The following is a 27709-nucleotide window of genomic DNA, read 5'->3' as shown; positions in this document are numbered from 1 at the left end:
CTTTGTTCAGCATGAACATTATTTTGGGGGGTCAGTGCTATTTAAAAAAAAACATACACAAATTAATAAACATTATAATACAATAATTGAAGCAAAAAATTGGTGTGAGATTTTTTTGAAATAAATTAATATATTTACAAAGGATACATTTAATTGAACAGTGAACAGATACATTTAGCTAACAGAACTTCAAGTGACAGTGAAGACATTTATAATGTAACAAAAGATTTCTATTTCAAATAAACAGTGTTCTTTTGAACTTTCTGTTCATCAAATAATACTGAAAAAAAATGTATTAGGGTTTCCACAAAAATATTAAGCAGCACAAAGGTTTCAACATTGATAATAATAAGCAACGTTTCTCTAGAAACAAATCCTCATGAGGTCACGTGACACTGAAAACTGGAGTAATTATGCTGAAAATTCCTCTTTGCAATTACATAAATACTAAAATTTCTAGGTTATTGCAATTTCTGCAGTGAAGGTCTCATCATCTGACTTATCTCATCTAGACAAGCATTAGGATGTTACGTTAAACACTAAACTCTAACATGAAGGATAAGACTGAAGCCTCTGAGTCAATACCTCTCTTATCAATACAATCTTCATCATTTTTTCATTTTCATCACAGTTTCATCATAGTACAGAAACTGCGCTAGTTAAAATTACAAATGATTTACTTTTAGCTTCTGACCAAGGCTGTATCTCAATACTAGTCCTACTTGATCTTAGCGCTGCGTTCGACACTATAGATCATATAATACTCTTGGATCGACTACAAAACTTCACCGGTGTCCAGGGACAGGCATTAAGCTGGTTTAGATCGTACTTATCGGACCGTTCTCATTTTGTCTGTTTAAATGGGAAAAAATCAAAGATAACGTCAGTAGACTATGGAGTACCGCAAGGATCGGTTTTAGGCCCTCTGCTATTCTCAATATATATGCTGCCACTTGGTAATATTATAAGAAAACATGGAATTAATTTCCACTGTTACGCTGACGACACTCAATTATATATTTCATCACGACCAGATGAAAACACTAACTCATCTAAAATGACAGAGTGTCTTAAAGATATAAAATGCTGGATGACGCGTAATTTCCTGCTATTAAATTCAGATAAAACGGAGGTATTACTTATTGGTCCAAAAAACTACTCACAAAACCTCTCACAATACAACTTTAATATAGACGGATGTCCTGTTACTTTATCCACAACAGTAAAAGACCTGGGTGTTATACTAGACCGCAACTTGTCTTTCGAAAATCATATTTCATATGTTACAAGAACAGCCTTTTTCCACCTTAGAAACATTGCTAAGCTGCGTAACATGCTATCTATTTCTGATGCAGAAAAATTAGTTCACGCATTCATGACCTCGAGACTAGATTACTGTAATGCTTTATTAGCCGGTTGTCCTGCATCCTCAATAAACAAGCTACAGTTAGTACAAAATGCAGCTGCTAGAGTTCTTACTAGGTCAAGAAAATATGATCAATTAACACCGATTTTATCATCTCTACACTGGTTACCTATTAAGTTCCGCATCAACTAAAATACTACTACTGACCTATAAAGCCCTAAATGGTTTAGCACCTATGTACTTAACGGACCTTCTTTCGCCCTACAATCCACCGCGTTCCTTAAGATCACTAAATTCAAGGCTTCTGGTCATTCCTAGGATATCGAAGTCCAGTAAAGGAGGGAGGGCGTTCTCGCATTTAGCTCCAAAACTCTGGAATGGCCTTCCCGATACGGTCCGAGCCTCTGACTCGCTGACACAGTTTAAAACTAGATTAAAGACGCTTCTCTTTAGTCAAGCATTCACATAATGCTTACCTTCTAGTCCTCTGTTATGCCATACGGAACCGTTTGCCACTGAAACTGCTTAACGCACCAGTGGGGCTCGACAGCCTTTTAGACAAACGGGTCGGCGCGTATGGTCGGCGCGTATGGTTGGGTTGCGGAGAGTTCAGGTTACGGAGAGTTTGTGAGTTATAACGGAAATCATTATGAACATCAGCTATGCTAATTATTTCCCATCTGCCTTTCTGCTGTTATCTCGGGACGCTTGTCCCGAGAAAAATGGCGTTCGTCAGGTCCAGTTTTGTGTCCAGCCTCTCACGGGGATTTCGGATGCCCCAACGCCTGTGATGAGACGACTCAACGCCTGTGAAGAGACGACTCAACGCCTGCGATATGTTATGGCGCCGTTTGATTCATAAACAATATTTATACTTAATATTTATATTTAAACAATATGAATGTAAGCCAGAGGAGAACTGGCCCCCGACTGAGCCTGGGTTCTCCCAAGGTTTTTTCTCCATCCAATCTGATGGAGTTTGGTTCCTTGCCACTGTCGCCTTGCTTTTGGCTTGCTTTGAGCTTGCTCAGTTGGGGTTATTTAGTGTTTAGCAATGTTGTTGATCTGTGTTGTGCTACTTTCATGTTATCACTGTGAAGCTGCTTTGATACAATCTGTATTGTGAAAAGCGCTATATAAATAAATGTGACTTGACTTGACTTGACAATCTATTTGATAGCAGCTTACAAACGAGTATGGACATAAAACTCACCATAGACTAATATAGACTAACAGTAATAATATTCACATTAATCAGATATTGGTTGTGTCTGAAATCGCCCCCATATCAATATATCACATTTATTTCTAGAACACAAATTCAGTAGGGGGATTGAACGCAAGATTGAATAAGTGCACTCAATAATGTCCACAATGGTTTCGGACACCCAAATGGCTGTTACCTTAAATAGTCCTCTATTTAAAGTCTCTATGAAACGTTTTTTTTTTTTTTTTTTGGTTTTTAGTATGAATGTGTTAGCCTACTGTTATCTATAAGCTAGTGTGCTCCAAAAACAATGCCAAAATTCGCATTTAAAAGACCAAACCCAATGTTGAAAATGAAAATCAGGTTGATGTCAGACTCCAACGTCGGACTGACGTCAAATCAAATTGTATTGAGGTTGAAAATAAAAATCGGGTTGACGTCAGAACCAAATCCAACATCTTTTGACGTTGGATGTTGACTTCAATCTGACGTCAAACCGACTTTCATTTCCAACCAAAATCCAACGCCGGACAGACAAAATCATCCAATAACTGATGTTACTGCTTTCTACTCAAGGACCTTGACAGAAATGTAGTACATTAAAAAGTACGATATTTGTCTTTCAAATGTTGTGAAATTAAAGTAAAACGTTTCTAGAACAAATAATGCTCAAGTAAAGTACAGATTCTCAAAAAGTGTACTTAAGTACAGTACTCAAGTAAATGTACTTTGTTACTGTCCACCTCTAAGACTAGCAGCCGAAGGGTACACAGGCATACCAGATGGAGAATATACTGTGTGTCTCAGTGAGTGTCAAGGGTGAGAGAGTTATTGGTAAGGATGGGACATGAGGTGGAGGAATGGGGAGTGGTAGACAGGGACAGCTAGAATTTAGAAAGTGTAGGGAGAAACAAAGTGAAGTGACTATCGTGGGAGACTGAAATTTCTTCAATCATTTGGAATCAGTTCAAATGGAATCAAATAAGAACCCAAATGGAGTCTAATGAGACAGTGCTGAACATTTCAGTCTATTTTTTAGAATTGTAGATTCTTAGTGCCCTTTAGAACTGGTTCCAAATTAGTATAAAAATTACAAGATTTTTTTCATTGAAGGCAAAATAGACCAGAATGAGAAATAAAGATGGAAAAAAAAACTGATGATGAGCAAATAAACACAAAATTGTGCAAGCTTTGTGACTCTGCTGTGATCTTGACTTTTGACCTTAAAAATGGAGGAGAAAAAGGTTGTAGGCTGCATCTGAAATCGCATACTTCCCTACAGGCAAAAAGTTCCCGGATGACCTATACTTCCGGAAAGATTCTGAAGTTTACATACGATGAACACTTCATTATCCCTTGAGGAAACAGAAGAGGATTTGTGAATGCCGGTAAAGCGATGTAACTGTTGCTGGCAAGTCATGTAATAATAACAACAAGGCGAATGTAGTACGTCCGGATTACATTCATACCATACTTTTTAAATGGTCGGGAAGTGTAATTACTTATTCAAAATATGGTAAGTACCTACTCAAGAGAGTGAAAATGAAAATCAGGTTTCGGATGAATCAATAGTCCAAGCAAAGGTTCGGCTCAGTCAACCCCAGCTGGTAAATGCTGTAACGGTCACCAGATTTTTTAGACTGTTCAAGAAATTTTTATCATTTTCTGTGAAAGTAAAATTACACTTGCGCTAATCCCATTAAAAAGCTACATTTTCTTAAAAAAAAAAAAAAAGTAATTACAATTACTTCATTATAACATGTATAATACATTATATACATTACGCAATAAACATTTGTGATATAGTGCACTCTAAAAAATGCTGGGTTGTTTTAACCCAATTTTGGGTCAAATATGGACAAACCCCAAATGTTGGGCTAAAAATGTAATGTAAAAATTTAACCCAACGGCTGGGTTAGTCCATATTTGACCCAAAGTTGGGTTAAAACAACCCAGCATTTTTTAGAGTGTGTGAATAATGATATTTATAATAACATTTGTTTCTGCTCTGCTGAAGTCAGTGTTAACAGACATCTTCTTCTTCTTTTTTTTTTTTGGTCTAATATGTATTGAAATCCATGTGGTGTCATCCTATTTCTTTCATTAGTGTTCCATCATGCCCTTGAGGCAGGATGTTGGTTCAGCTGAACTTCTGAACCGGATTACTTCTTGTGTATGTGTGTATAATGTCACACCTTCAATCATCTGCCAAAATGTAACTGCCAAAATGACTTAAACAGTGAGATAGACTGGTAAGGTTACAATCAGCCATCCTAATAAAGAGTTTAGATGTCAAAATCCATATTCCGAAGTATCTTTAAGATTCATAAATCCTTTCAGGCATGAAGCATCGGCCGCAACAGGTAACATCTGAAGTGTTTGTGAGGGGATCTGTCATGGTGGAATCTGTTTATGTGATGTGTCATGACCTCTTTTGGCAGCATCAGTATGTGTTGGAATGCAGAAACAGCAGCTGGTGTCTACACTGTAATTACCCTATGCTTCCTGACCCAAACACACACCATACCTACATGTACTACGCTACCACTCTGTAGACAGAGTTCACAAAACAAGGGCAAAGGACAGTACACACAATATTTATATAGGCAAATTGCTATCACATCAGATCTTCTGTATGAGACAAATAGATAGATAGATAGATAGATAGATAGATAGATAGATAGATAGATAGATAGATAGATAGATAGATAGATAGATAGATAGATAGATAGATAGATAGATAGATAGATAGATAGATAGATAGATAATGGCAGATCATGTTATTTCCTTTTGTTGTTTTGAAACATAATCCTCCTCACCTTGGATGCACGTTACTGTACTTCCTTAAGGGGGATATTCGTTCACGAGGAAAATATGAGGTGAAATATCCAGCTGACTTTGATGGGACTTGCTGTTGACCTAAGTTGACTGAATTTGAGTTATACAGAAATTCTCCTCAAAGCCTTGGGTGAATCCCAGCAAACGGCAGTGCTGCATATTTTGAAGCCATTCATCAGACACAGATACTGAAGTTGGGTGGGGTTCCAGGGTTCAATAACAGGGTGACTGACATGCTTTAATAAAGAAGAATCAGCTCAGTGATAATGCTACACCCACTGTCAGCACATGTGCATAAGCTTTTGATGCTGCAAAAATGCTTATGAATGAATGGGTTCAGCTCGACTTGGTGTCTACAACTCTTTAGGGAGGACTTGGTGGAGTTTCATGGGTAAATGCTCTTTTTAGTGCTAAAATCAAATGGGATTAGAAATACAGTACAATGGAATCTCAATTTGCGATGGTCACCAGTGATACTGTCACTCACAACTGATTAATAAAGAAACTTTTTGAAAGTCATTTAGTTGTTCAGACAAGCTTGGCCTGCTGAAGGCTTTTACTTCAATTCCTTAAGTTTCATTCAATATCTTCCAGTGTCAATTCCATTCAAAGCAAGTTGCTTTAATAGGCATTTAAAGTCAGCATGAAACGGCATTTACTACCCTATCTCACGACCAATTTGTACGAATTCGTACGAGTGATTAAAAAGTGGCTAATTCGTACTAATTCGTACAACCTCACTCGTACGAATTCATACGATTTGTCTAAACCCACGTGATGGTTAGGTTTAGGTTGCGGGGTCAGGGGTAGGTCATTCGTACGAATTCATACGAATTGTATGATTGCAAAATCGTACTAATTTGTACGAGTTAGGTCGTATGAATTGTTACGAATTAGCCACCTCGTAAAATTCGTACAAATTCCCGTGAGATCGGGATGGCATTTACCACACATTTTATTACCATTAGGTTGCGGGGTCAGGGGTAGGTCATTCGTACGAATTCATACGAATTGGCCAATTCGTAAAATATGTACGATTTAGCAAAATCGTAGCTTCAGTGACTATTTCGCTCAGAGAACCTGTCAATCACACCTGTCAATCATGACCTCACACCACCTCATCAAATAACTAACTAAAAGCAAACTTACTTTAAAAACAAAGACTTGAAATTACACCAGCGTGATAAAAACGACCGTAAATGACAGAAAACATAGTTGGAAAAACAATATTTTAAGTGTAATTTAATTGTTTAGTTGGTCTCACATGCCGTTGAATAACATGGGGAGGCGGGGTTTATGACCTATACTAGGACCGGCCACAAGGGGGGTGATCGAGACGTTTTGGCTTCACTTTTCGGGACATGTGCGGCATGCTTGTCTCCAATCTTTGTTTGTCCATTATTGTCCTTTGTTTGTATCTTCCCTCGCATCCTAAGGAGGTGAAGCTTAGACGTGAGGAAAGGAAACGAGGATGCACAAATAAGAAATGACAAGCACCGATATAAACTTCAGGCAGATCCATAGATGATGACAATGTGACATCACAACAACAACTTGCAGTGCTCACACTTACCTTACTCAAAAGTGATAAAGGGGCTTAGAGTGGTCCATTTAAACCCATTGTAAGGGTTCCGCCAGTAGTGGAAACTCGTGCAACATAAGCAGCACTGACGTACATCTGAGTGAAAAAGACAGAGGGAAGTTAGCGAGGAAAGGGCATATTAAAATGGATTGCAAAAACATCAAAATAATTGTCCCAGGCCTGTTCCTCTTTTGTCTTGCACTGTCGTCACTCCTCTTGTCTTTCCGGAGCTTCTCAATGGCTCTAGGCCTCACCCTGCATGCCAAAGCAACCTAAATAATTTTGATCATTTTTTGATATTGTTGTAACTTAATTTATATTTACTTCACTTTATAAACTGTTTTGTCATGGTCATGAACTATAGCCTTTTAACGGTATATATTTTTTTTTGATTGCTTCTATTAAAATATATTTTTTTCTTATTCTTTATTCTGAAGGCATTATTGTCACAGGTTCTTTTGCTTCTTTATACAGACAAAACCAGTACAGTATGGCCTGAAGCAACAATCCTGCAAGTTCAGTCTCAGATCATATTGTTCTATGATTTTCCAAAAAATCGGGCTTCCTCCTAAGGCTTCATACCTGTGCTGATGAATCACCTTTCAAACACTTTATTTCCACACCCACATACGAACACAGTCAATGATACTGACCTGATATTGAACCTGAGGTACTTTTTCTGTACCCGGTGTGTTCCAGTAGTTGTGCTTTCTGAATGTGATTATGTGCTGAAAGTAAGAAAGTGACATCATTCCAGGCTTAATTGCTTCCATTACATAAATAAAAAAAGTACTATTTAAGTTTATACTGTCCATTATGATTTGTGGGAAATTAGTCTTTCTGGAATCTGGAAACAGCATTTGTGTTGCTCATAGACGTGATTGAATAAAATAGGATATTCAAAGGGAAGTGATTTGAGAGGTGACTAAAATAATGAGGGCTTTTTAAAAATGTTGTTTAATTTCCTGTTTTTTGCTTTTAAAAAAATTGAAATTAGTTTAATTATGACTGTTTAATCATGCCATAAGCATCAAGTTTGGAAAAATCTTCCTTGAGAAATCAAGCTAATATGCTGATTTATGTTGTAAACAGTTGTGTTGCTTAACTTACTTTTTCAGGATTCTTTGATGATTAGAAAGTAAAAAAAAAAAAAAAAAAAAGCAAGCATTTAAAATAAAAATGTGTTCAACAATATATACCATTCAGAATTTGGGGGTCAGGCTTTTTTTTATTAAAGAAATTATTTTATTCAGCAAGTATGTGTTAAATTGATAAAAAAAAGTGATAGTTAAGATTTACATACAAACACAATATTATATTTAAACCAACAAAAGTAGGTTTATGTATGAAAGAGACATAATAAAAACACATATATTTTTATTATTATAAGTTGAACACAAGAGAATGCACTGACGACGCCACCCCGCTGTGTATCTCCCTGCGCAGTAATACAATGCCCGTCAGGCCTTGGAGGAGGAATTAAAACAGTTATTATAGTTAATGCCTGCTCTCTCTCAACCTGTTCCGTCAGCTACATGGAGCGCCACAGGCTGCGATTACAGCAAGGAAAGAGAAGACGGGAAAAAAGAATAAAAAAAAAGACGTTTGCGGTTGAAAGTTGTGTGTCGGCTTCTTTAATACTCCCTACTCCTGAATCTTGTGGTTCACCTGAGCACTGTTCACCTGCGTCAAAGCTGACATCATCACCATGAGGCCTGGAACAGGTCAACGGCGGTTACCTCAGTTCAGGGGAAGTGGCCTTCAACACAGTGCCATCTACTGGTGACAGACGGACATGTACGTTCAAGCTCATTATTTTACAGGCATTTATTTCAAAGCTTTTCCCTTGAATGTGAAGATTAAAACAAACGCATTTTCAGCAATGTACTGAAATATACACAACTATACATATGTAACACTTCAATTCTCCTTTTGGAAAAAAAATAACTAGTCTCTTAAGTATAGTTCACCCAAAAATGTAAATTCATTTTTTCAGTGGGAAAAAAAACCCTCCATAAATCAATTTTATGATTATTCCCCATGGAATTTCAAATCTCATGGTCCAATTTAAAAATGTCCTCACCTGAGGGAACTTAAATCCCTACAATTGCATGATGTTCCACAGATAAAATGCCAGAATACAAGTTTGGAACAAAAACAGTGGCAGTAATATAAATGACATAATGGAAAAGTGGAAAAGCGCTAAGGCGTGCCACACCGAACGTGCCTTACGGTACCGAGAAGTGGAAAAGCGCCCTTAGTCTATCTGTATGGGACAACATTCTGACACTGGTCAACTGTGCTTAGGAACTGATCAAATGTTTCCAAAGTCCTTCTCTCAGTCACTATCAGCTCCATTGTGGTCAATTAAATGCTTGTCTTCCAAAAGGTGGACCTGTAAAAAACACACACGGCAATCCATTATAAAGAAAAGGTCTGATTCTTATACATTAATAATAAATGTAATATAAATAAATCTAATACAAGTCACTATAGATAAAAGCGTCTGCCAAATGCATAAAGGGATGTAAACATAAGGAGACTACACATAATATTTGGATGCAAAATACTGAGATCAACCAACCAGAAATAAGTACTCAAGAAAATTAATTAATTAAGCAGTTTAATAGTCTTATGAAATGACATTTCTGTCCATGTTTACCTGCGGCTCTAAGATTCGCTGGTAGGTGGGGCTGGACAGTTCATCAAGAGTTTCGGCAGAAGGTTTATTGAGTGTCTCCGGTAGGAGGAGCCCCAGGCAGCCCGCCGAAATCCCACTCAAACAGAACACCATAAAAGGCAAGGAGGCGTGCAAGGGTTTCTGAAAAAAAAAAAAAATCAGTACGTAATCAATTAATATAATAATGATAATACACATTTATTGTATTATATATTTTTGTTATATGTATAATATTCATAAATTACTAATTATTAATTACACAAGAAAACTTCGAGAATTTTTTGTAACATGATAAAATTGGCATTTCTTCATTTTACAATAGCTACGTACCAAACTCGGCACAAACGGTGCCAGAATTCCCCCAACTCTACAGGACATAGAACACACACCCAACCCTGCATTCCTAACACACACAAACACACTTACATTAGAATGAATCCAGCAGTGGGGTACTTTTGTTTTGTACTGACCAGAGGTCGCATTAAGTGTGGTGTTGAACATGAAAAGTGGTGCACAGTCACAGTTAATTCATAAATAAATACATTTATTCTACCCCTCACAGACGAGATTTTTTCATTAAGAGTGGTTAAGCATAGGCTTGCTACTCTTGTGATGAAAAAAAAAAAAACAAACATAGAATTTATCAACAATTCATTCAAAGATTAACTATTTTTTAAGGCAATATGAAATCTGTTTTATTTTTATCCAATTTAATAGTTGAAATCGATTTTAATAATCAAGAAGCATGTCTGATCATTTTTTTTTATGTTTGCAATTTTTTTTAATGAAATCAAATATTTTAAAATGTAATTATTAATGAAAAATGTGACCACTCCTTTATTTTTTAGCAAACAAAATGCTGCAGGTTTACTGTTAAAATTAAAACATGGAAGAAAATGTACAATTCCTTAAAAAATAAAAGTTAATACTTTTATTATTTTCATTATTATTATTACTTACTGCAGTGAGAAGTACATTCTACTGTAGTGCTAAATTTCTGTTATAATTTCTTCAAGTTAAACCACACATGATATTATGATTACATATGACATGATTCAGCGATTCCATACGCGTTCATATGCAGAAATCATAGGGGGCCCTTTCACGGACCCCTGATCTAGCCTACTGTATATCCTCATCCTGTAAGTTCACGATTCAAAATAAAAATGGGAATGAAAACAAAAGCTCTTATTATTATTAAAATTTAAATTAAATTGAAAAGGTAATATTATTAATATTATAACGGAATTTGTATGACCCTGTACGTCAAAATGATGGACGATGAGAAAGTCTACTGTGGTACTGACATAAATGACTGACATTACCTACACTAGAGGGCGCAGTTTACTCAAGAATATATTCTTATTCTGTAAGGACATACATTTTATTACACATTTCTACTTATATAAGACCTAAAAAAACATTACGTCAAAACATGCAAGTAAAGTACCTGATGACAGTTGGGTAGAGCTCTGATGTATACACATACGCAATATTAAATGCAGCACTGACCAGCAGTTTTCCAACTAAAGCCAATGATGTGGCACTTATTAAGGACCCTAAAAAAAGCAAACAACAGGCTTAACATGATGTATAATTAAGGAGAATCTTTTTATGTTCGTACAAATATTGAAAAATAATTTCCCAAACATTTGCTGGGAAAAGGGAAATTTGCTGCTAAATATATAGAAATCTGTATATACTACATACTAAAAAATGTGTACATTTTAAAGCACAATTTAAAAATAATTGCATAATAAAATAACTGCAAACCTAAAACTTTTCTTATATATAATCATGTTAAAAAATAAACCTACTGTATGATGACAGATATACTCTGCAAAATGGGAAATTTGATTCTATTGAAATTCTAATTTATTCGGAAAGATGATCACCTGATACAGGTAAAAACGTTGAGAGCAAACAGGATACACCTGCAAAGGCGAGAAAATTGGCCATTGACTTCCTCCTGCCTGCCCTGAAAGAAAACAAATACGCTCAGATAATAATCGGAGAGAGAGTCTGATCCAGCAGCGTGTGGATGTGATTGTGCGAGTGTATTTACCACTGTTTGTTAATGAAGTACATGCAGAGAGGGTAAGCAGGGAGTTCCACCAGCCCATACATGGCAACACTAAGGTAACGATTACCTTTCTCTTCACTGGCACTGAGGGTCAATCCGTAATACACAAGGCTACAGGCATACCTGCGAAATATGCATACACACAAAGATTGAGTACATACAAATGCAAAAGTGTTCAAATAGTTCAATACAAATACTCACCACACATACATGAGCACCACAGTCCTCCAGCGCAGTATGGGATGTGTGAACAGCTGGAAAACCCCAGGGCTGGCTGCGTCCGGAGTGCTGGGGTTGGCGGTCCGGCGGAGCTTCACTAGAATTCTGCCTTTCCCGTTCCTCACAGCAAAATACTGCAGGATGTCCTCGGCCTGCTTTGTGCGGCCCCGAGAATAAAGCCAGCGTGGAGATTCTGGCAAATTCCTGCCATAGTCAGGGAAACAGAATCACAGAAATGAGGTAGACATTCACATTTTACATTCAAGAAAGCATGTTTAAGAGATATGACATTTTAGATTATATTTTGAGTGGTGAATTTTTCAAGTGTTTCAATTATAATACAGGATTAAGACATATCCATGTGGTTGAGCTAGTTTTTTGCTCTTTTGCCACATTTATTGACATGCAATATCAGTGAAAGGACAGGAAATTACATAAAAATATGATATTTAAAAATGTAATTTTAAATGTAGTTTTGTTGTTGTTAATTAGTAATATATATATATATATATATACAAACATAAAATTAACAAACAAATTTCAAAATATCATTCAAAAGTTTGGGGTCAGTAAGATTTTTTTTTTTTTTTGAGAGAGAGATATAAATACTTTTTCAGTAAGTAAAGACATACGAAGTAAACCAAAATTATATTTCAAATAAATGCTCAAAAACAAGGTTTGAAATCGCTGCCGTTTCTGACATCATAAACTACCTTGTAACCAATCACGTCAACGTGTGATCATCAATGAGTGGACCTCTGAGCTGGTGTGAGTAAGTGAAGGCGGGGTTAATTTGCATATTCATAGAACTGCATATACTAAATGAGGCAAGGGTGTAGAGAGTTACATTCAAGCTATTGTAAGGTAATTTGTTTTTAACACGTCATTTTGTTGATTAAAGATGAATTTTAAGTGATCGAATTATTGATAAAGAGGTACTTTAAGAGAACACAAATAACTTTTTTTGTCTAGAGTACATCTTTACAGAGGAAAAGCAGCTTTACAAAGCCCCTTTTCACTGTAAACAAATTCCTTGTGACAATATCATCCTGGTGGCTTTTAATGAAATCACAGTGCTGTAGTTTAACAGGAAGTAATGATCCGACTAAACCGCTTACTTACACACAGAGCAGGAAGAGCAAAAGTCCTGGACAGTTGGCCACAGTTGCTAGGTTTCGCCACGGCCGAACATAATAACCTAAGGCGCCAAACAGAGCGATGCCCACTGCAAAGGTCATATTAGTCAAGGTCCCTGTATCAAAGACAATAACATTCGCTTTATAAGACTACTGTGAAAGTAAACAACAAAAGTGATTTTATCATTAATTAATATGCACCTGTCATAGCCCAGTAGGACTTTCCCACATATTCCTGAGTGAGAACAAAGCAGACCAATGCCATTCCTCCATTCATCAACCCCACTAGCAGACGAGACACGGCAAACAACTCATAGCTGGGCGCTAACGCCGTGCCATACCCAAACAAGACCTCGAAAAACAGACCTGAGGGAGAGAATATTGTTAATAACAAATCACAATAATAACAACACATTAAACTGTTTAAAGAAAGATTAGGTTTTATGTTTGTTTCTTTGCTCTTGGCTTTCAGTCGGTTGTGCATCAGAAACAAAACATAACTTCTTTGTAAAGCAGCTATAGATGGTCAAATAGATGGAAAAAGAAATGGCTAATCACAATTGAGAATGCAAATACTACAATGATGTAATCCCAGATGATTAAATTAAGCACACAAAACATTCCATCATCAATTAAAAACATTTCAAATTGTATTCCTAAAAAAACCGAGAGATGAGTCAAAGCTTACACACCACTCCTATATCATGTCATACATCGTCAAGTCAAGTGTTACTCTTTTGGCGTGTTCTAGGATGGCTTCAGGGTGAGTAAATCATGGGCTAATTTTCATTTTTGAGTGAACTATCCCTTTAAGGCTGACATTATCTACAAAAAAAGTTTAAACAGAGCTTAAAGGTTAGAAAACCTATATATTTGAGGCCTTGAGAGCACTGTAATAATATGAAACTGTAATTATAGTTTAGTAAAGAACAGAAACCAGTAAAAGGGATACTTCAGGATTTAGCATTAAGCTTTGTATTAGTAGAAAACCTGTTGTATTTTCAAATGACCATGCTTTCCACCCTCATATCCCCCCTGAAACGTTAGATTTATGTATTTTTTTTGTCTGAAAAATATCCTCAGATGACGCAAAAATCGTCATTTTGCGTCATCTGAGGATTTTTTGGCCAGAGGCTAAAGACTACAGTGAGGAGTCGGAGCTGTCCCACATGTTTTCAACCCAACCATAGAGGGTGGGATCTCACTCACAGAATGTACACAGTGTCAGACATCTTTTTTTTTTTTTGGAAGCTAAACTAACAGACTCTTGTTCGGTGGAGAAAGCGGAGTAACTTATTAGGAGAAAGGGGAGTAAGTAGGGGTATAGTGTTTACATGAACGCTAAACAAGTGATTGATTGATATGCGTTTTAATATTGCTAAGAAAATTCGGTAATCGGTAACCACGCCACTGTTGAGAGAGGGAGTTGTTGTCTTTTCTCCAAATAAGCCAAAAATACATTTTATCGCTTTTCTCAGTCAAGAAAGCTCCAAATTCAAAAATAATTTCACATTTCTTCTACATAAATGACCCATTTTAAAAACACATCTTTCCAGAGGTGGAGTATCCCTTTAATCTAAATCCTACCAGTTAGAAAAACCGGCTTCCTTCCAATCTTATCAGAGAGTGGTCCAAACAGGACATTTCCGATCAGCACACCAGCAAAGAACAGGGACCCAGCCAAGTTCACTTTGTAGGCTTGATGTTTAATTAGGTACCACTGCAAGAGAAGATCAAAAGAAATATCAAAAAGTTTGCATATGCATTCATTCATCTGCGGTCCTATCCAGACATAATATAAACACAGTAATAATTTGATAGAAATATAGATTTGTATTGGAAAGACTGAGCAAGCTTAAGCCAAGTTTGTTTGATGCACAACACTGATGCCAGTCTCTTACCTCAGTCACGATTGAGCTGACATCTTCAGTGAACTTCACACTGTGTTGAGTTACATCACTATCCACACCTTCAGTAAAAGGTTCTACATGATATTCTGGCACAGCACCCACTAAAATTATGAGCATGGACTGACATGCCATGTAAATCTGTTAAAAAAAGACAAATATTTCAGGTTACTTAACTTTCATTGATCTAGGCCCAGTTCCTTCCAGTAAATGAACAATATTTATAAACTCTGATATGCAAGTGATCATCACTAGTATGTTCAGAAAAAAGCAATTTTTCTTTCAGGATAATCTTATACGTGGCTTGAGTTATGGATGCAAGACGTATCTTCCCCCGATTCTGGCTTTCCTGAAGAACCACCAGATCATCACTAATCCTCCAATTACACAATGGGTGTAATTTGAGAGACTGTGGGTTGTAGGCCTCTTTAGTTCTCTGTCTAAACATAATAGGACCAGGTGTTGGGCAAAGCTGAAAACTGGTTTTATCAGAGAAGATCAGAATCAGATAGATCTGTCTTTGTGAAGGACGCGTGACACAAGCCACGAACAAGGTTAGAAAAAAATCGAATTCCCCAAATCGAAGGATTGGCTTTTCCAACAGGAAAATGCTCCATGCCACACAGCAAGGCCAATCAAGATTGAGGACGAAGGACCACCAGATCAAGACTCTGTCATGATGACCATCCATCACAATATCCAGACCTGAACCCCAATGAAAACCTCTGGAATGTGCTCAAGAGGAAGATGTAAAATCACAAGCCATCAAACAAAGCTGAGCTGCTTGAATTTTTTGCCAGGAGAGTAATATACTGTAGTCAATAGTCATCCAACAGCAATGTGAAAGTCTGGTGGTGGAGAGCAAGCCATTGCCAAGATGCATGAAAGCAGTATTTGGAAATCAGGGTTACTCCACCAAATATTGATTTCTAAACTCTTCCTAAGTTTTTTTTTTTTTTAATGAATAGAAGCTTAAGGTTGCTCATGAAATGAAGCTTGTTTTCTTTACATTATTCAAGATCTGAAAACATGGCACTTTTTTTTTGTTTTGTTATTTTGACCAGTTGTCATTTTCTGCAAACACATTCTCTAAGCTCATGTAATTAATAATCTTTAAATAATTGTGCTTATATGTACTGTGACAAACATGATATGCCAGCTTCATGACTAAAATTTTATGGGACATTTTTTTTATATTTAGGTTCCATTAATAAACATCCTGCAATCTTCATTAAAATGAATGCTACATTTTTTAAAGCCTATCTGACTCCTATTGAGCAATAGGTAGGAAAAACATACATTTGGAAGCAGGATATTCTGAATATTAATTCAAAGCATTACTTGACATTAACATTTTATGTTTTGTTGCCCAGTAATGGCTCCATGGCCTTTAATTGAAACCTCAATACTGACATATAACGATAACCATATGCCTGACTTATCTATCAAATACATCCCCCACTGCAAGAAGATAATGCAAATATGACAAGGCTTTAAAGGTTTGAACCCTCAAATATAGGTTTTGCATAATTACTGGCTTGTGTTACCAGAAATATAAAAATATACCTAAACAAACATGTTAGTCCAGTGTTTACTGATTTGCATGTTTCATGTTAACTTACCTGTAGGAAAACCAGGATGGTGATCATCCGCTTCTGGTGTCTACCGAATTCTCCAACCACCTGGAAAGCCTCCTCTAAATCCATCCCAGGGTCAAAACATCCGACAGCATGCCATCGAGTATATTTTTACATTTTCAATAATGGATCTGATAACAACTGAGGTTTCAGATGCTCCGCTGTAATCTGGCTTCCCCTCGCAGACGTGGAATGAAACCACGTGGTACATAGAGTGATTCTGATTGCACGAGACTCTGGCATAAAAACACGTGCTTTAGACAACGGTTCTGATTGGACTAGTGAAAACTGAAATAGAAACGGAGCTTCCACGTTATTTTTTAAGTTAAATTTTAACAGACAAACGTCTAGCCGTGTTGTCAAAACACGGAAGACTGATTCGCCAGTGGTTGTCAAGAATGTTATATGGGTTTTTTAATTTAGGAGAAAAAAAAGGCGGGCTCTGGTAAATTGACAATACTCTGACGTTTTGTGCTCCAACTTAAATAAGAGTTCATATCTAGTTACGTTTTTTATTAGTAAACATTAGGACATAACTGTTTCTAAATACGTTTTCTCGATATGGGCGTGTAATTTACGTTGTTGAACAAAACGACTAAAGTATCGTCAACTGAATTCTACCCCACACACGTTATTTTACTCCTAAATTGAAAAACCCACGGACAAATCTCGAGGAAAACATGGGTGAAGAGGCTTTTTGGCGTAGAGGCTGCAGCACTTTTTTTTTTATAAAAGATGATCAATGTTATTACCGAACTAGACTATTTTATCAGGTATAAGGAAATAAACCAAATATGAAACGCTCATTTGTCCACTTGAATTGAGATAATTAGAACCATGCACAAAATTGTAACCATTAATACAAATCTATCTATCTATCCATCTATCCCCTTAGCACCCTATTTTCAATTATTTGAAAGATTTGTGCATCGTTCTCAATATGGAAAGTTTCATTAACTAAGGTTTGAGCAATTCTTACAATTAAATTTCTTTATTAATTACATGAATTCAAACCTCCTGCAAACATTTTCATTATTGTAATAAGAACCTTAAATTGCTTTGTGGAAAACCAAATCACCAAAGCCAACCAATATTACATTCAAACAATTTTAATAGAAAGAATGAACTTTATACAGACATTTCAAAATAGAACCATATTTTAAAATATGTTTTATTGGTTCAAATATGGAGTGAGCATTATTTTAGCTTTTAATTAAACATACAAATATTCAACAAAAACAAACCACAAAAAAGTAAGCTCTAAACTCTAGTGAAACTAACAGGAAAATTAACAGTAAGAAATCACCCAGAAGGTATAACTTTTAATATTAAACTGTGACTGAGGAAACAGACATGAAAAAGCAAGTACACAGACAAAACATGTTTAAAAAGACTTACACAGAAGTTTAAAATGATGTACTTTAAGACATCTAAGGAGAGTAAAAACTGCAAAAATTTAATTCTGACACCTGAGTGGTAGTTTCGAACGTGGTGGCGTATTCATAGACTCATTCTCCACTTTTGAACGGTTCAAGGACTTATTGCTGTTTTCCTTCTTGTTTTTCTTCTAGTTAGACAAAAAGAACAAAATATTGTCAATCTACATCTACAACCAATGAGTATTTGCCAACAGTCAAGGTATGGTCACATTTTAACATTGTTTGAAAAATTTTCACGGCAAAATCTACTCATTTCAATAGAACTTCAGGCAATTTACCACACAGATTTAAAGTTTTTCACAAATTCAATGCATTGATCAACAGAAAGCTTGGTTTGAAGTTAACTTGTGTGAGCAGTACTTCATACATAACACTTAACCACACCTTAACCACAACATTAAATAGCTGCAAAATGTCTCACCTTGAAGAAGGGAACCCTTCCATTCTCAAAACATGTCAGGTTCTCATCAGAGCAGGACTGTTCAGTGATGTTTCCATCACTAGAAACACTGACTTCATCCTCCAGAGAATCCTAAAAACAAAATTGGTTACACCAGTCCAAAAAAAAAAAAAAAAAGTATCTACAGCACCTTAAAATAAATCTTAATAGATTTCAAATAGCAAACACTGATAGCATTTCCACTGATTCAAACTCCTCCTGTAATATAAAGAACATGGATGGACTACCTGGTCAAGAGGTTTCTCTTCTCCCTCTATGACAGTTTCACACTGGCTCAGCAAACACTGAAGCTCTTCCTGCTGAGCTCTGAACTCCTCTGCCAGCTCCTCTCGACTCCTCGGCTTGTTCAGCACACGTGGGTATGTGTATTCCCTACGCTGAGGGGTCGTTCCTGTAAAGATACACACACGTCACATTACGGACCCGTACACATGGACCGACTACTTGCACTTGAGCAGTGGCTATAACCCAAAATGCTAGATCACAGCTTCTCTCATACCTGTTGGTAAATCTTGCCGTAGCTCTGAGCTGATGAAGTTGTGTACAGTGTCCAGAGCCAGAGTGCTGATGGAGGAGAGGGTCTCTTTGTGCTCCTGCATGGTAGCATCATCTTTACCGGTCTGCAATTCCACACGACTCAGAAGTACTTCCACTTCCAGCTGCATGGGAGTCAAACGGGCTTCACAGTCCTGAACGGCTTTCTTCCCCTTTTCCTCGACAGACTGCATGCACAGTATAAGAGAGTCTCAAACACTAGAAATGCATCATGGAAGTATACAAAAGGGCAAGTGCTAAAGACAAACTAACCTTTCGTAAGTCTTGCAGAGCCGTGTCTGTCTCCCTAATGAGTGTAAGCTGTTCTTGGGCTTTATTCTCGGTTGCGTTTGAGGCTTCGTGACACCACGCGAGTCCTGACTCAGCCAGCGAGTCAAGCGACGTCTGTAGCAGTCCGCAGTATCCGACACACTCCTCCAGCGTTCTCTCTCCCTCTTCCGTCACTCCATTCATCTCTGTCATCACTCCGTCCACAGAAGACCCCAGTCGAGCACGGGCAGACACATGTTGCTCCTCAGTTGCAGTACATTTACTATAATAAAAACGATTTATTAGGGTTTTGTTACAGGAAACTTGAAGTTATATGTTGTGAATATACTCTCACCTCTGTATGGAGCTCTCTAGTGTTTCTAGTGAAACAATCGGTGCAGATGCTGCCTGTGAAACACCCTTAAAGTCAGTCTGAGTGTTCATCGCCAATAGATTCAATTGGTTCTGCAAACACTGAACCAGCTCGGCCACATGCTGTAAAATAAAACAAAACAATTTAAGCAGTTTAAGAACCAATTCTGTCACATAACTTTACAGAAGAACATCTTTTAATTGGTTCCATTCATACCCACACAACTTGTGACCATCTGAGCCAATCAATTTAAAAGAAATGTGATTGCTTGGATTAAAGTCAATCCTCCTCTTCAAGAAACTGTCCAGGGGTTATAGACCTACCGCCTGATGGCTGTTTTCAGCTTGGCTAATCTGTTGCTTGAGCTTGTCATGTTCGGCACGCAGAGTGCTGAAGCCCTGCATAGCGCACTCTCGCATACTGGCAAACGATTCGGTGTAAGAGTCAAAAACTGACATCATCTCTGCTTTCAGACCCCGCATCTGTAGGAGACATTTTTACCATGACTTATTACAAATCTCAAATAAACTGGCATAACAACAGGTCAAATCATCATTCTCACACATACCTGCTCATTTAGAGTGTGGTATCTGTGAAAGGTTTGCTTCAGACTGTCAGTCGTGGCAATGACAGACCTGATTCCTGGCACCGCTTGGGCGAGCAGAACCTTCTCTAGATGCTGTTTGTGTTCATCCTGAAAAAAAAAAAAAAAAAAAGTGCATTCAGAGGATCTGCATTAGATAGATTTAATAGAGTAAAATTGTGATGATGGCAAAGGGATAAATTGGCGTGCACAATTAACATGTTTAATTTTTGATCATAATCCCAAAAGTCTTGGAAAACCTAGATATGAAGGCAACAACTTTAAAAGTGACTTACAGCGTAGGCCTGGAAAAGTAGAATCCTATACATTTGGATTGATAGAGTTCTTACCAATATTTCCAGCATGCTGTTCTGAGCCTCCTGAGAGAGCTTCTCCTGACGCAACACTCGTTCCTTGCACTGCTCTACAACTTCTCCAACAGTTTCTTTAATACTGCCGTAAGACTCAGAGACAGCACCTAATGTCTCCTTAAACACTTTGCAGTTTGTATTCAGCAGCTCACCTACACAGAGACATTTAAACAGGCATTCATTAGATCAGTTTCCTGGAAGAGAGATTTGAAACACCCAAAAACAGGGTTATTAAATGAAGAGTGCATCCATGTGATGTATCTTACCCACAGAAGAGCGGTAAAAATCAATCATCGCAGCATGTTTGTGGCTCTGCTCCTGCAGCGAGGTCTGCATGCTGTTGTAACAGTTCTCCATGCGTTGGGCGAAGCTCTCCTGGACCTCCCCGTTATGATGCTCCACCTCCTTCTTCCTCTGCAGCTTAGCATGGAGACCGCTAACGTCATGCGTGCTGGCCTCAGCAGTGCTCAACAGCTGGATGAGAGAGAGAGAGAGACACTTAGTTAGGAGTGTGCATGTATGCATTTATTATCAGTGCATCATCAAATGACACACACACACCATCACCATTTCTAGAATTTGAGTTGCTTCCCTCAGGAAAGCGATATAGAGTGCCCAAGTGGAGGACCACTAAAGCCTCTAGGTCTTTAGTTTCAAACGCAGTGATGAGTGTAATACTTATTTGAAACAAAGAAAAGGCACCGTGAATGAATTTTTTAATTTTAATAGTAGCTAGACGAAGATTTATAAATGCCCGGGGTTTTGTGTGTGTGTTTTTTTTTTGTTTGTTTATTTGTGTGTGTAATGTCTGTGATGTTTTGCTGTTTTGTGAGGTTGAAGCTACTTAAATTGCCCTGTAAAGGGACAAATAAAGATTTTACTACCATCACAGACCTGGTCAGCAGTGCTGTATAGTTGACTCTCATTACTCTGGAGCTGTAAAGCAATGAACTCCTCCTGAGTGAGGCGGTGCCTGGTCTCTGTTAGGTCCTTTTGAGTCTCTTCCAGTTTCTGGCTCTTTTCCTGCAGGTCCTCAGCGCACTGGTCCAGTTTTTGCTTACTGTCTGTAAACAAGTCTACAATCTGCCAAGACAAAATTCGTCAGATACATCACTCACACTCAAAAGTGGAAGTTGGGTAGGTCTGGTATATAGAAAAGCAGAAGTAGACTGGATTTGAAAGACGCTCACCTTCTTGAGCTCCTCCTCCATAGCAGCGATCCGATCATTGTACTCTGTAATTTGCTCTTCCTGAGACAACAGCTTACTGTTTATATTCCTGCAAAAGGGCAAGTAAAGGATTAAATATAGTCTGCTTCTTAATTATCTCCTTCAACCAATAAGTCTTGATTCCAAAATAAGTCTTAATTCCTGAAACATAGTTATACAACATATACATGCATAGTATATACGTATGCAAGTCACTAGCCAAAGTGTAGTACTTAGTATAAGCCGCATTACCCAAGGGCCAATGATCAAAAAAAACTACCCATTAAAAAGTTTGGGGCTGGTAAGTATTCATTCTTCTAAAAGAAGTCGAATATTTACCAAGGCTGCATTTACTTGATAAATACAGTACAACTAATATAAATCATTCTGATATCTAGACTTTGTCCTCAAGAATCATCTCTTATTGACAACAGCTGTGCAGCAAACATTTTGTAAAAGTAGTTCAAGTCAATTGGTGTGTTATCTAAATGCATTTTGAGCTATCCACGTGTATGTCTCTACGCCATTAAATGTCCGAGTGATTCCGTGTGTATGTACATGTCGTTAAATGTCCGAGCGAAACGAAGCAAAATGTAGATCTACATCTGGGAACGATTTTTTTTCCCCTAGGATGGTAGGGGAAGACTCATGAATCCTATAGGCTATCATAGGGATGGGGTAGGTCATATATTTATATACAGTAATGTAACGTTAAGTCAACAACGTTTATAAACGCGCTGAAAAGCGATTATGCGCATTGATAGCATGCCAAAAATGGAAATACGAATTGGCGTGTCATACATACGCCATTTTATGAGATCAGTCTGAGCAGTGATAACGTTTCAGGATTCTTTGATGAAAATTTTTATAAACAATTTTGTAATCACTTTGACAATTTAATACATCCTAGCTCTGTATAAACTTAATTTCTTAGGCCCCGTCCACACTACTGCGTTTTCGTTTAAAAACGGAGACCTTTTGCTACGTTTGCACCTCCCGTCCACACTAAAACGGGAAAAACGAAGACCTAAAACGGAGAAGTTTAGAAACGCTGCAGCTGCGTTTTGAATCTCCGGAGTGCGTTTTAGTGTGGACGAGACAAAACCATACAAAACGGAGAACTTTAGAAACGCTGACGCAGAGGCTGACGCTTGGCTCTATGATTGGGTGTTATCAGTCATGACGCATCCTTCCCTGATTCGTCATTCACTGTTTACACCGGCACGCGCATGCCCAGTGTTGGTGAATGGTCACGTAATCTGCGTTTTCAGTCGTTTTAATGTGGACGGAGATCGTTTCTAATACGCAGATAAAACGCTGGTGTGGACGGAGATCGTATTCGTTTTAATTCTCCGTTTTTAAACGAAAACGCAGTAGTGTGGACGGGGCCTTAATCTAACTGACTGCAAACTTTAGAAAGGTAGTAGCAAGTACACAGAACTTACTCATAGTTATCAAGAGAGAGATATACTCCATGTTTGTCACGGGTGGCAGCCAGATCTCTTTTCAGTCGCTCAATCTCCTCTGTGTATTCCTGCAACATTTATTTTAGAAACAAATTTGTCAATGCTGATGCGCATGAAAAAATTGCCAAGTCTTCAAATTTGCATTAGTAAAGAAACTTGCCTTTATCAGAGTTCTCTTGGTGAGTTTCTGGTTGACCTCTGGCTTATTCATGATACTCTTGGCCCTGTTAGCATAGTCCAGAGTGCTCAGAGTTTCCTAAAATAACAAAAATCAACATATAAGTCAACATTTCCGATAATGCAGAAAAAAAACAAAGAAACAGTACAAAGCCAACAATCACACGACATACCTCCAGATTGATGGAGGCAGGAGACACAGTGGCGATAATGGAGGTTTTGGTGCGCCCACCCAGCGAGTCCTGCAGTATGCGGGTGAGTTTTGACTCCCTGTAAGGCACATGAGGCCCTCTCTCCACTAGAGCCTTGATTACACGACCCAGAGTCAGCAGAGACTGGTTTATGTTGCCGGCTTCACGGGCACGTTTATCAACAGCACCAGAGCGCCCGATGTTCTCACTGCCCGCAAGATCCACCTGAACAGTGTGACAGACGAATTGTCAGATTAAAAATACTTTAACACTGGTGAACTCCCACTATTGAACCAGAGAAGTAGACTCACTAAGTTCAGTTTTCCGATCTTAACCAGCTCCTCTCCGTCCAGTGTGATCTCTTTCATGTGAATAGTCACGGAGAACACGGAGTGCGATCGACTGGTGGAATAAAAGTCGAAGAGGGGCATTATATACAATGAACAACTTAGCGCTGGCGTACAATTTTTCTTGTCTTGTCTCTTAAATTGAGATGCAAGAATCTAGGTATTACCTTGAGTAAGCATTCATGAGTGTGGAGGCCGTCTTCCTCTTGGCCGCTCCTCTCTCCAGGATCTGATACACCTCATTCTTATTGTGCACAGTGACCTCCTCCAGACCTTTAATGGTCACACCCCTCTGACAGAAACACAGAATGTCAGATTTTAGTGAATATTTTCATATGTTTTATATACAGTATATGGAAATTATAGGGAGATGTAATACATTAGAAGCATACTTTATTTCTGGGATCATCAAACAGTTGTAGTCTCTCTGTAACATCAGGGGCAGGGCTGAGCAAGTCAAACAGTTCTTCATTATAGATTTCCAGCAGAGATACCTTCACTGAGAATTCTGTGCCGTTATTGGACAGTTTCTCAAAGATCTGATGAAGAGTTCTGGGAATAATTCCAGCCAGAGGGTCCTGTGAGAAAAAAGGTGAAAGTAAAGGAAGAGGGAAAAAACAAACAAACAAACAAAAAAAACCTAACCTGAGCAGATACTCAAGGAAATAAGTATTGGTCATGATACGCTGGCCCAACAGCAAAATCTCAATGAGAAAGCATTATTATTTAGTTAATGTGTAAAGATCATCTACTTCTAAGTCATAAAGGTACAGTAGCAAAAATAAAGTGTCAGAACAGGACTAGAAATGGTTCCAATAAAGTAAATTTAAATAGTTGCAAGAAACCTTTATTAACATTAGTGGCCTTTAGGAAAGAAATCGAACACTAAATGAACGTATTATTCCAAACAGCCATCTGCCAAAATGTAACTCAAATGTTACCTCTTCCCAAGTAAACTCCTCATTGGGCGATCTGTCACCCTCCATTGTGAAGGTTTTCCCTGTTCCAGTTTGTCCATATCTTTTAGCAAACAGAAATTAAACAATATAAATACAAAATAGTGTGTTATTAATACCATGCCAGCTAAAAACATTTGATAAAAAAAACCAAACACTTCAGACAAATTTAGAAACATAACAGGTAAAGCTGAATGAGATTATATTTAAAGAGAGATACTCACGCAAATATAGTACAATTGTAGCCCATAATAACTTCATCTAATATGGGGCAAACCACACTTCTATAAACGTCAATTTGTTTGGCAGAAGGACCAAAAACCTAAAGCAGAGATTTAATGAGCATTACTGCACAGGAAAAGATTTGGACATTAGTAAGACTCGAAGACTCGAAACGAACCATGTCAAAAGTGTATGTTTTTCTTGAGGATTTGTCCGTGGCACCCCCAGTACGGACCGTCAACTCTTTTTTGTTCTGGTCACATTCAACAACAGTATGAGAGGCAGATTTACGCTCCACTGTGTTGAAGGGCCTGTGAATTGCACATCAGACATGACAATGATATTGACTGAGACATTAATTTTCATCTCATAAACACACATATTTTATTTAGATATTAAAATGTATAAAAAAAATAAAGAAAAAAAATAAAGAAAAGATAGTTAAAAATCACAGTTAAAAATAAATATTATGCTTCTCAGCAAATTTCAGCAATTATGAAACATAACACAAATGAACAAAACATAATTTTGGCCAACAAACACTGTAATGAGTAAATTAATTGATTTAAAAAGTGACAGCTCTACATTTGAAGAGAATTGTCTCAGAGAAGAGAAATACAAATAAATATCACGGATCACCAAACGGTTATCACAATTAGCATAGTATTTAAATAATAAAAAAAACAAATCAAATGGGTTTAGGGGGGGGGGGGGGAGTTTTGTACCAGGAGTAGCCATAAAAACCAATATACACAATCACTGCCAGAAGAAAACACGTGAGTGTGGCATGCTTGAATAAATAGCCTTTATTTAACATAAACATTCACCTGCATCGTACAACCACTTGAATATTTCTTCCTTTCTCATCTTTTTTGGCTGCTGGTATCTGTGATGATGCCATGTTAACGGGGCGTCTTCTGGGCTGCAAGTCAGAAAATGCCCTTTAAATGCAAGTTAACCTTTAAACCAAAGAGTCAATTAGCAAAAATAAGTTACATTAAAAGGTCACATAACTATATATATATATATATATGCGCCACTTAAACACATGAATACACAAATATATAGCCTACACACACAACACAAACATCAGATCCATGATTATGTTAGCATGGTCTAACGTTAGCCTAAATTACGCCTAAGCGAAAAAAATTACACACAAACAACAAGCTAATGAGAACAAAATTAGAAAATTCACATACCGTTTAACGGATATATTCCAAAAGCAGAACACGTAAAATGATAAAGCCGTTTAAATGCTTTCAATAGCGAAGGATATCTGAAAACACTTTGCTGTCCGCTCTGACTACGAGTCTCAAGCTCTGCAAGTTAGCTGACTTTGAAAATTGCGCATCTGCAGCTTTGAGCCAATCAGAGAAAAGGATTTTCTGACCATTCTTCTGATTGGTCTAAAGGAAGCGAGCTGTAGCGATGCATCTCGGGAAAGTGTCGCATTTTCGAATAGTGCTGGATGATGAGAAGTATCTGTACAAATAAGACTAATCAGCTAAACACTAAAGTAATAATAATTTTCACTTATACAGTTTATACACTGTTAGTTGATACAGTGCAGAAAATAGGAACTATGGTGTCTTTCCTCTTTTGTCAGTGTTTTACGGTATTTTTTTTATGATCTAAAAACCATTCCCACTTGTTCGGCTCTCTCAAACGTTACAATAAAACAGAAACCGTGATCAGTACAGCACCGTTTTTTTATGGCTCAAATGTAAACAACAGTATTACAACTTCATATTAGCCTTGCCAGGGGGCATCATATACATTCAAACAAATTGTAAGTAATACAAATATTTCTAGTTTTCATAGCCTTTTCGTTCAATGAGCCCCAGTACAGCACCTCTCACTGTGATCAAGATATAATATCAGAATATCAGATTCAAATATACGTCACAAACGTATATTTGCACTAATTTTGCATATGAGATGCAATGGTAGGTATGTCTCTGAACGGTATACGTATACAAACATCAGAAGTCATGTTTATTCATGAAGGATGTCGTAGTGGTACACATATGCAAACAGATGTTCCTGGAAACAATACAGACAACAGCACAAACTATACAACCAACTAAACACCAAATAGCAAAACATTATTATGTGAACGTGAATAAACTTATGCAGGTACGTGTGTGAGTGTGTGTGTATTTAGTTATAAATATGTGCTGTATAGGTTAGCCTATAATAGTTTTGGAAATTATAACTTAAAACAAAAACAAATAATAACCCACATAGATAAAGTATAATAATTGTATAATATGGATAATTAGCACTTAATATATGCTACATTGTAACATTACTTTACTCTAGCATAGTATTCAGTAAAGCAATAGCCTACCATATGTAGACATCTAAATGTAAGTCTGTTTTGTACAATCTATATCAAAAGTCTATGAGTAAAAAAGTAACACGTAAAAATTTGCCGCGTTAACGCGGACAAAC

At 37.3% G+C, this 27709-nt stretch overlaps 2 protein-coding genes across 4 annotated transcripts; both read right to left on the bottom strand.

Annotated features, from left to right (window-relative positions):
• Positions 1–8201: 8201 nt before the first annotated feature.
• slc22a15 (solute carrier family 22 member 15) lies at positions 8202–16857 on the bottom strand. Its single transcript, XM_039670879.2, has 12 exons — positions 16641–16857; positions 15013–15159; positions 14699–14831; positions 13313–13477; positions 13098–13227; positions 11958–12179; positions 11739–11879; positions 11569–11651; positions 11124–11232; positions 10004–10076; positions 9656–9814; positions 8202–9388 (listed from the first exon to the last, which is right to left on the bottom strand). Exons 1-12 carry the CDS (start codon positions 16722–16724, stop codon positions 9332–9334), a joined length of 1503 nt encoding a protein of 500 aa, XP_039526813.2. The 5' UTR covers positions 16725–16857; the 3' UTR covers positions 8202–9331.
• Positions 16858–17808: 951 nt separating this feature from the next.
• Positions 17809–26616, bottom strand: kif11 (kinesin family member 11). Of its 3 annotated transcripts, none has more exons than XM_039670888.2 (23): positions 26455–26616; positions 26080–26211; positions 25431–25563; positions 25255–25352; positions 25016–25094; positions 24467–24652; positions 24242–24366; positions 24039–24129; positions 23710–23952; positions 23520–23615; positions 23339–23427; positions 21876–21963; positions 21580–21768; positions 20952–21159; positions 20665–20837; positions 20300–20425; positions 20055–20213; positions 19714–19853; positions 19362–19641; positions 19054–19276; positions 18782–18945; positions 18516–18626; positions 17809–18222 (listed from the first exon to the last, which is right to left on the bottom strand). In XM_039670888.2, exons 2-23 carry the CDS (start codon positions 26151–26153, stop codon positions 18112–18114), a joined length of 3186 nt encoding a protein of 1061 aa, XP_039526822.2. In that variant the 5' UTR covers positions 26154–26211; positions 26455–26616; the 3' UTR covers positions 17809–18111. The 3 variants fall into 3 exon arrangements, with proteins under 3 accessions (XP_039526822.2, XP_039526830.2, XP_039526839.2); XM_039670896.2 differs by having other exon boundaries at positions 26080–26193; positions 26455–26592; XM_039670905.2 differs by having other exon boundaries at positions 26080–26174; positions 26455–26592.
• Between the last annotated feature and the right edge of the window lie 1093 nt (positions 26617–27709).

This window comes from Pimephales promelas, chromosome 15 (genome assembly GCF_988280905.1).
Source record: "Pimephales promelas chromosome 15, fPimPro1.hap1.1, whole genome shotgun sequence".
NCBI classification, from domain to species: Eukaryota; Metazoa; Chordata; class Actinopteri; order Cypriniformes; family Leuciscidae; genus Pimephales; species Pimephales promelas.
The sequence above is the reverse complement of the archived record's forward strand: the minus strand, read 5'-3'. Positions and strand labels throughout refer to the sequence as shown.

Bases quoted from the DNA above. Each gene is read 5' to 3' on its own strand.
- slc22a15 (XM_039670879.2), bottom strand. From the start codon at position 16,724: ATGGATTTAGAGGAGGCTTTCCAGGTGGTTGGAGAATTCGGTAGACAC. The intron at 14,832-15,012 runs GTAAGAGACTGG...CTTCTCTTGCAG, and splicing joins TCAGCTCAATCGTGACTGAG to TGGTACCTAATTAAACATCA. The intron at 10,077-11,123 runs GTACTTTACTTG...TGTGTGTGTTAG, and splicing joins CTCTACCCAACTGTCATCAG to GAATGCAGGGTTGGGTGTGT.
- kif11 (XM_039670888.2), bottom strand. From the start codon at position 26,153: ATGGCATCATCACAGATACCAGCAGCCAAAAAAGATGAGAAAGGAAGA. The intron at 25,353-25,430 runs GTTCGTTTCGAG...TCTCTGCTTTAG, and splicing joins AAACATACACTTTTGACATG to GTTTTTGGTCCTTCTGCCAA. The intron at 19,854-20,054 runs GTAGGTCTATAA...TTTATTTTACAG, and splicing joins CTGAAAACAGCCATCAGGCG to CATGTGGCCGAGCTGGTTCA.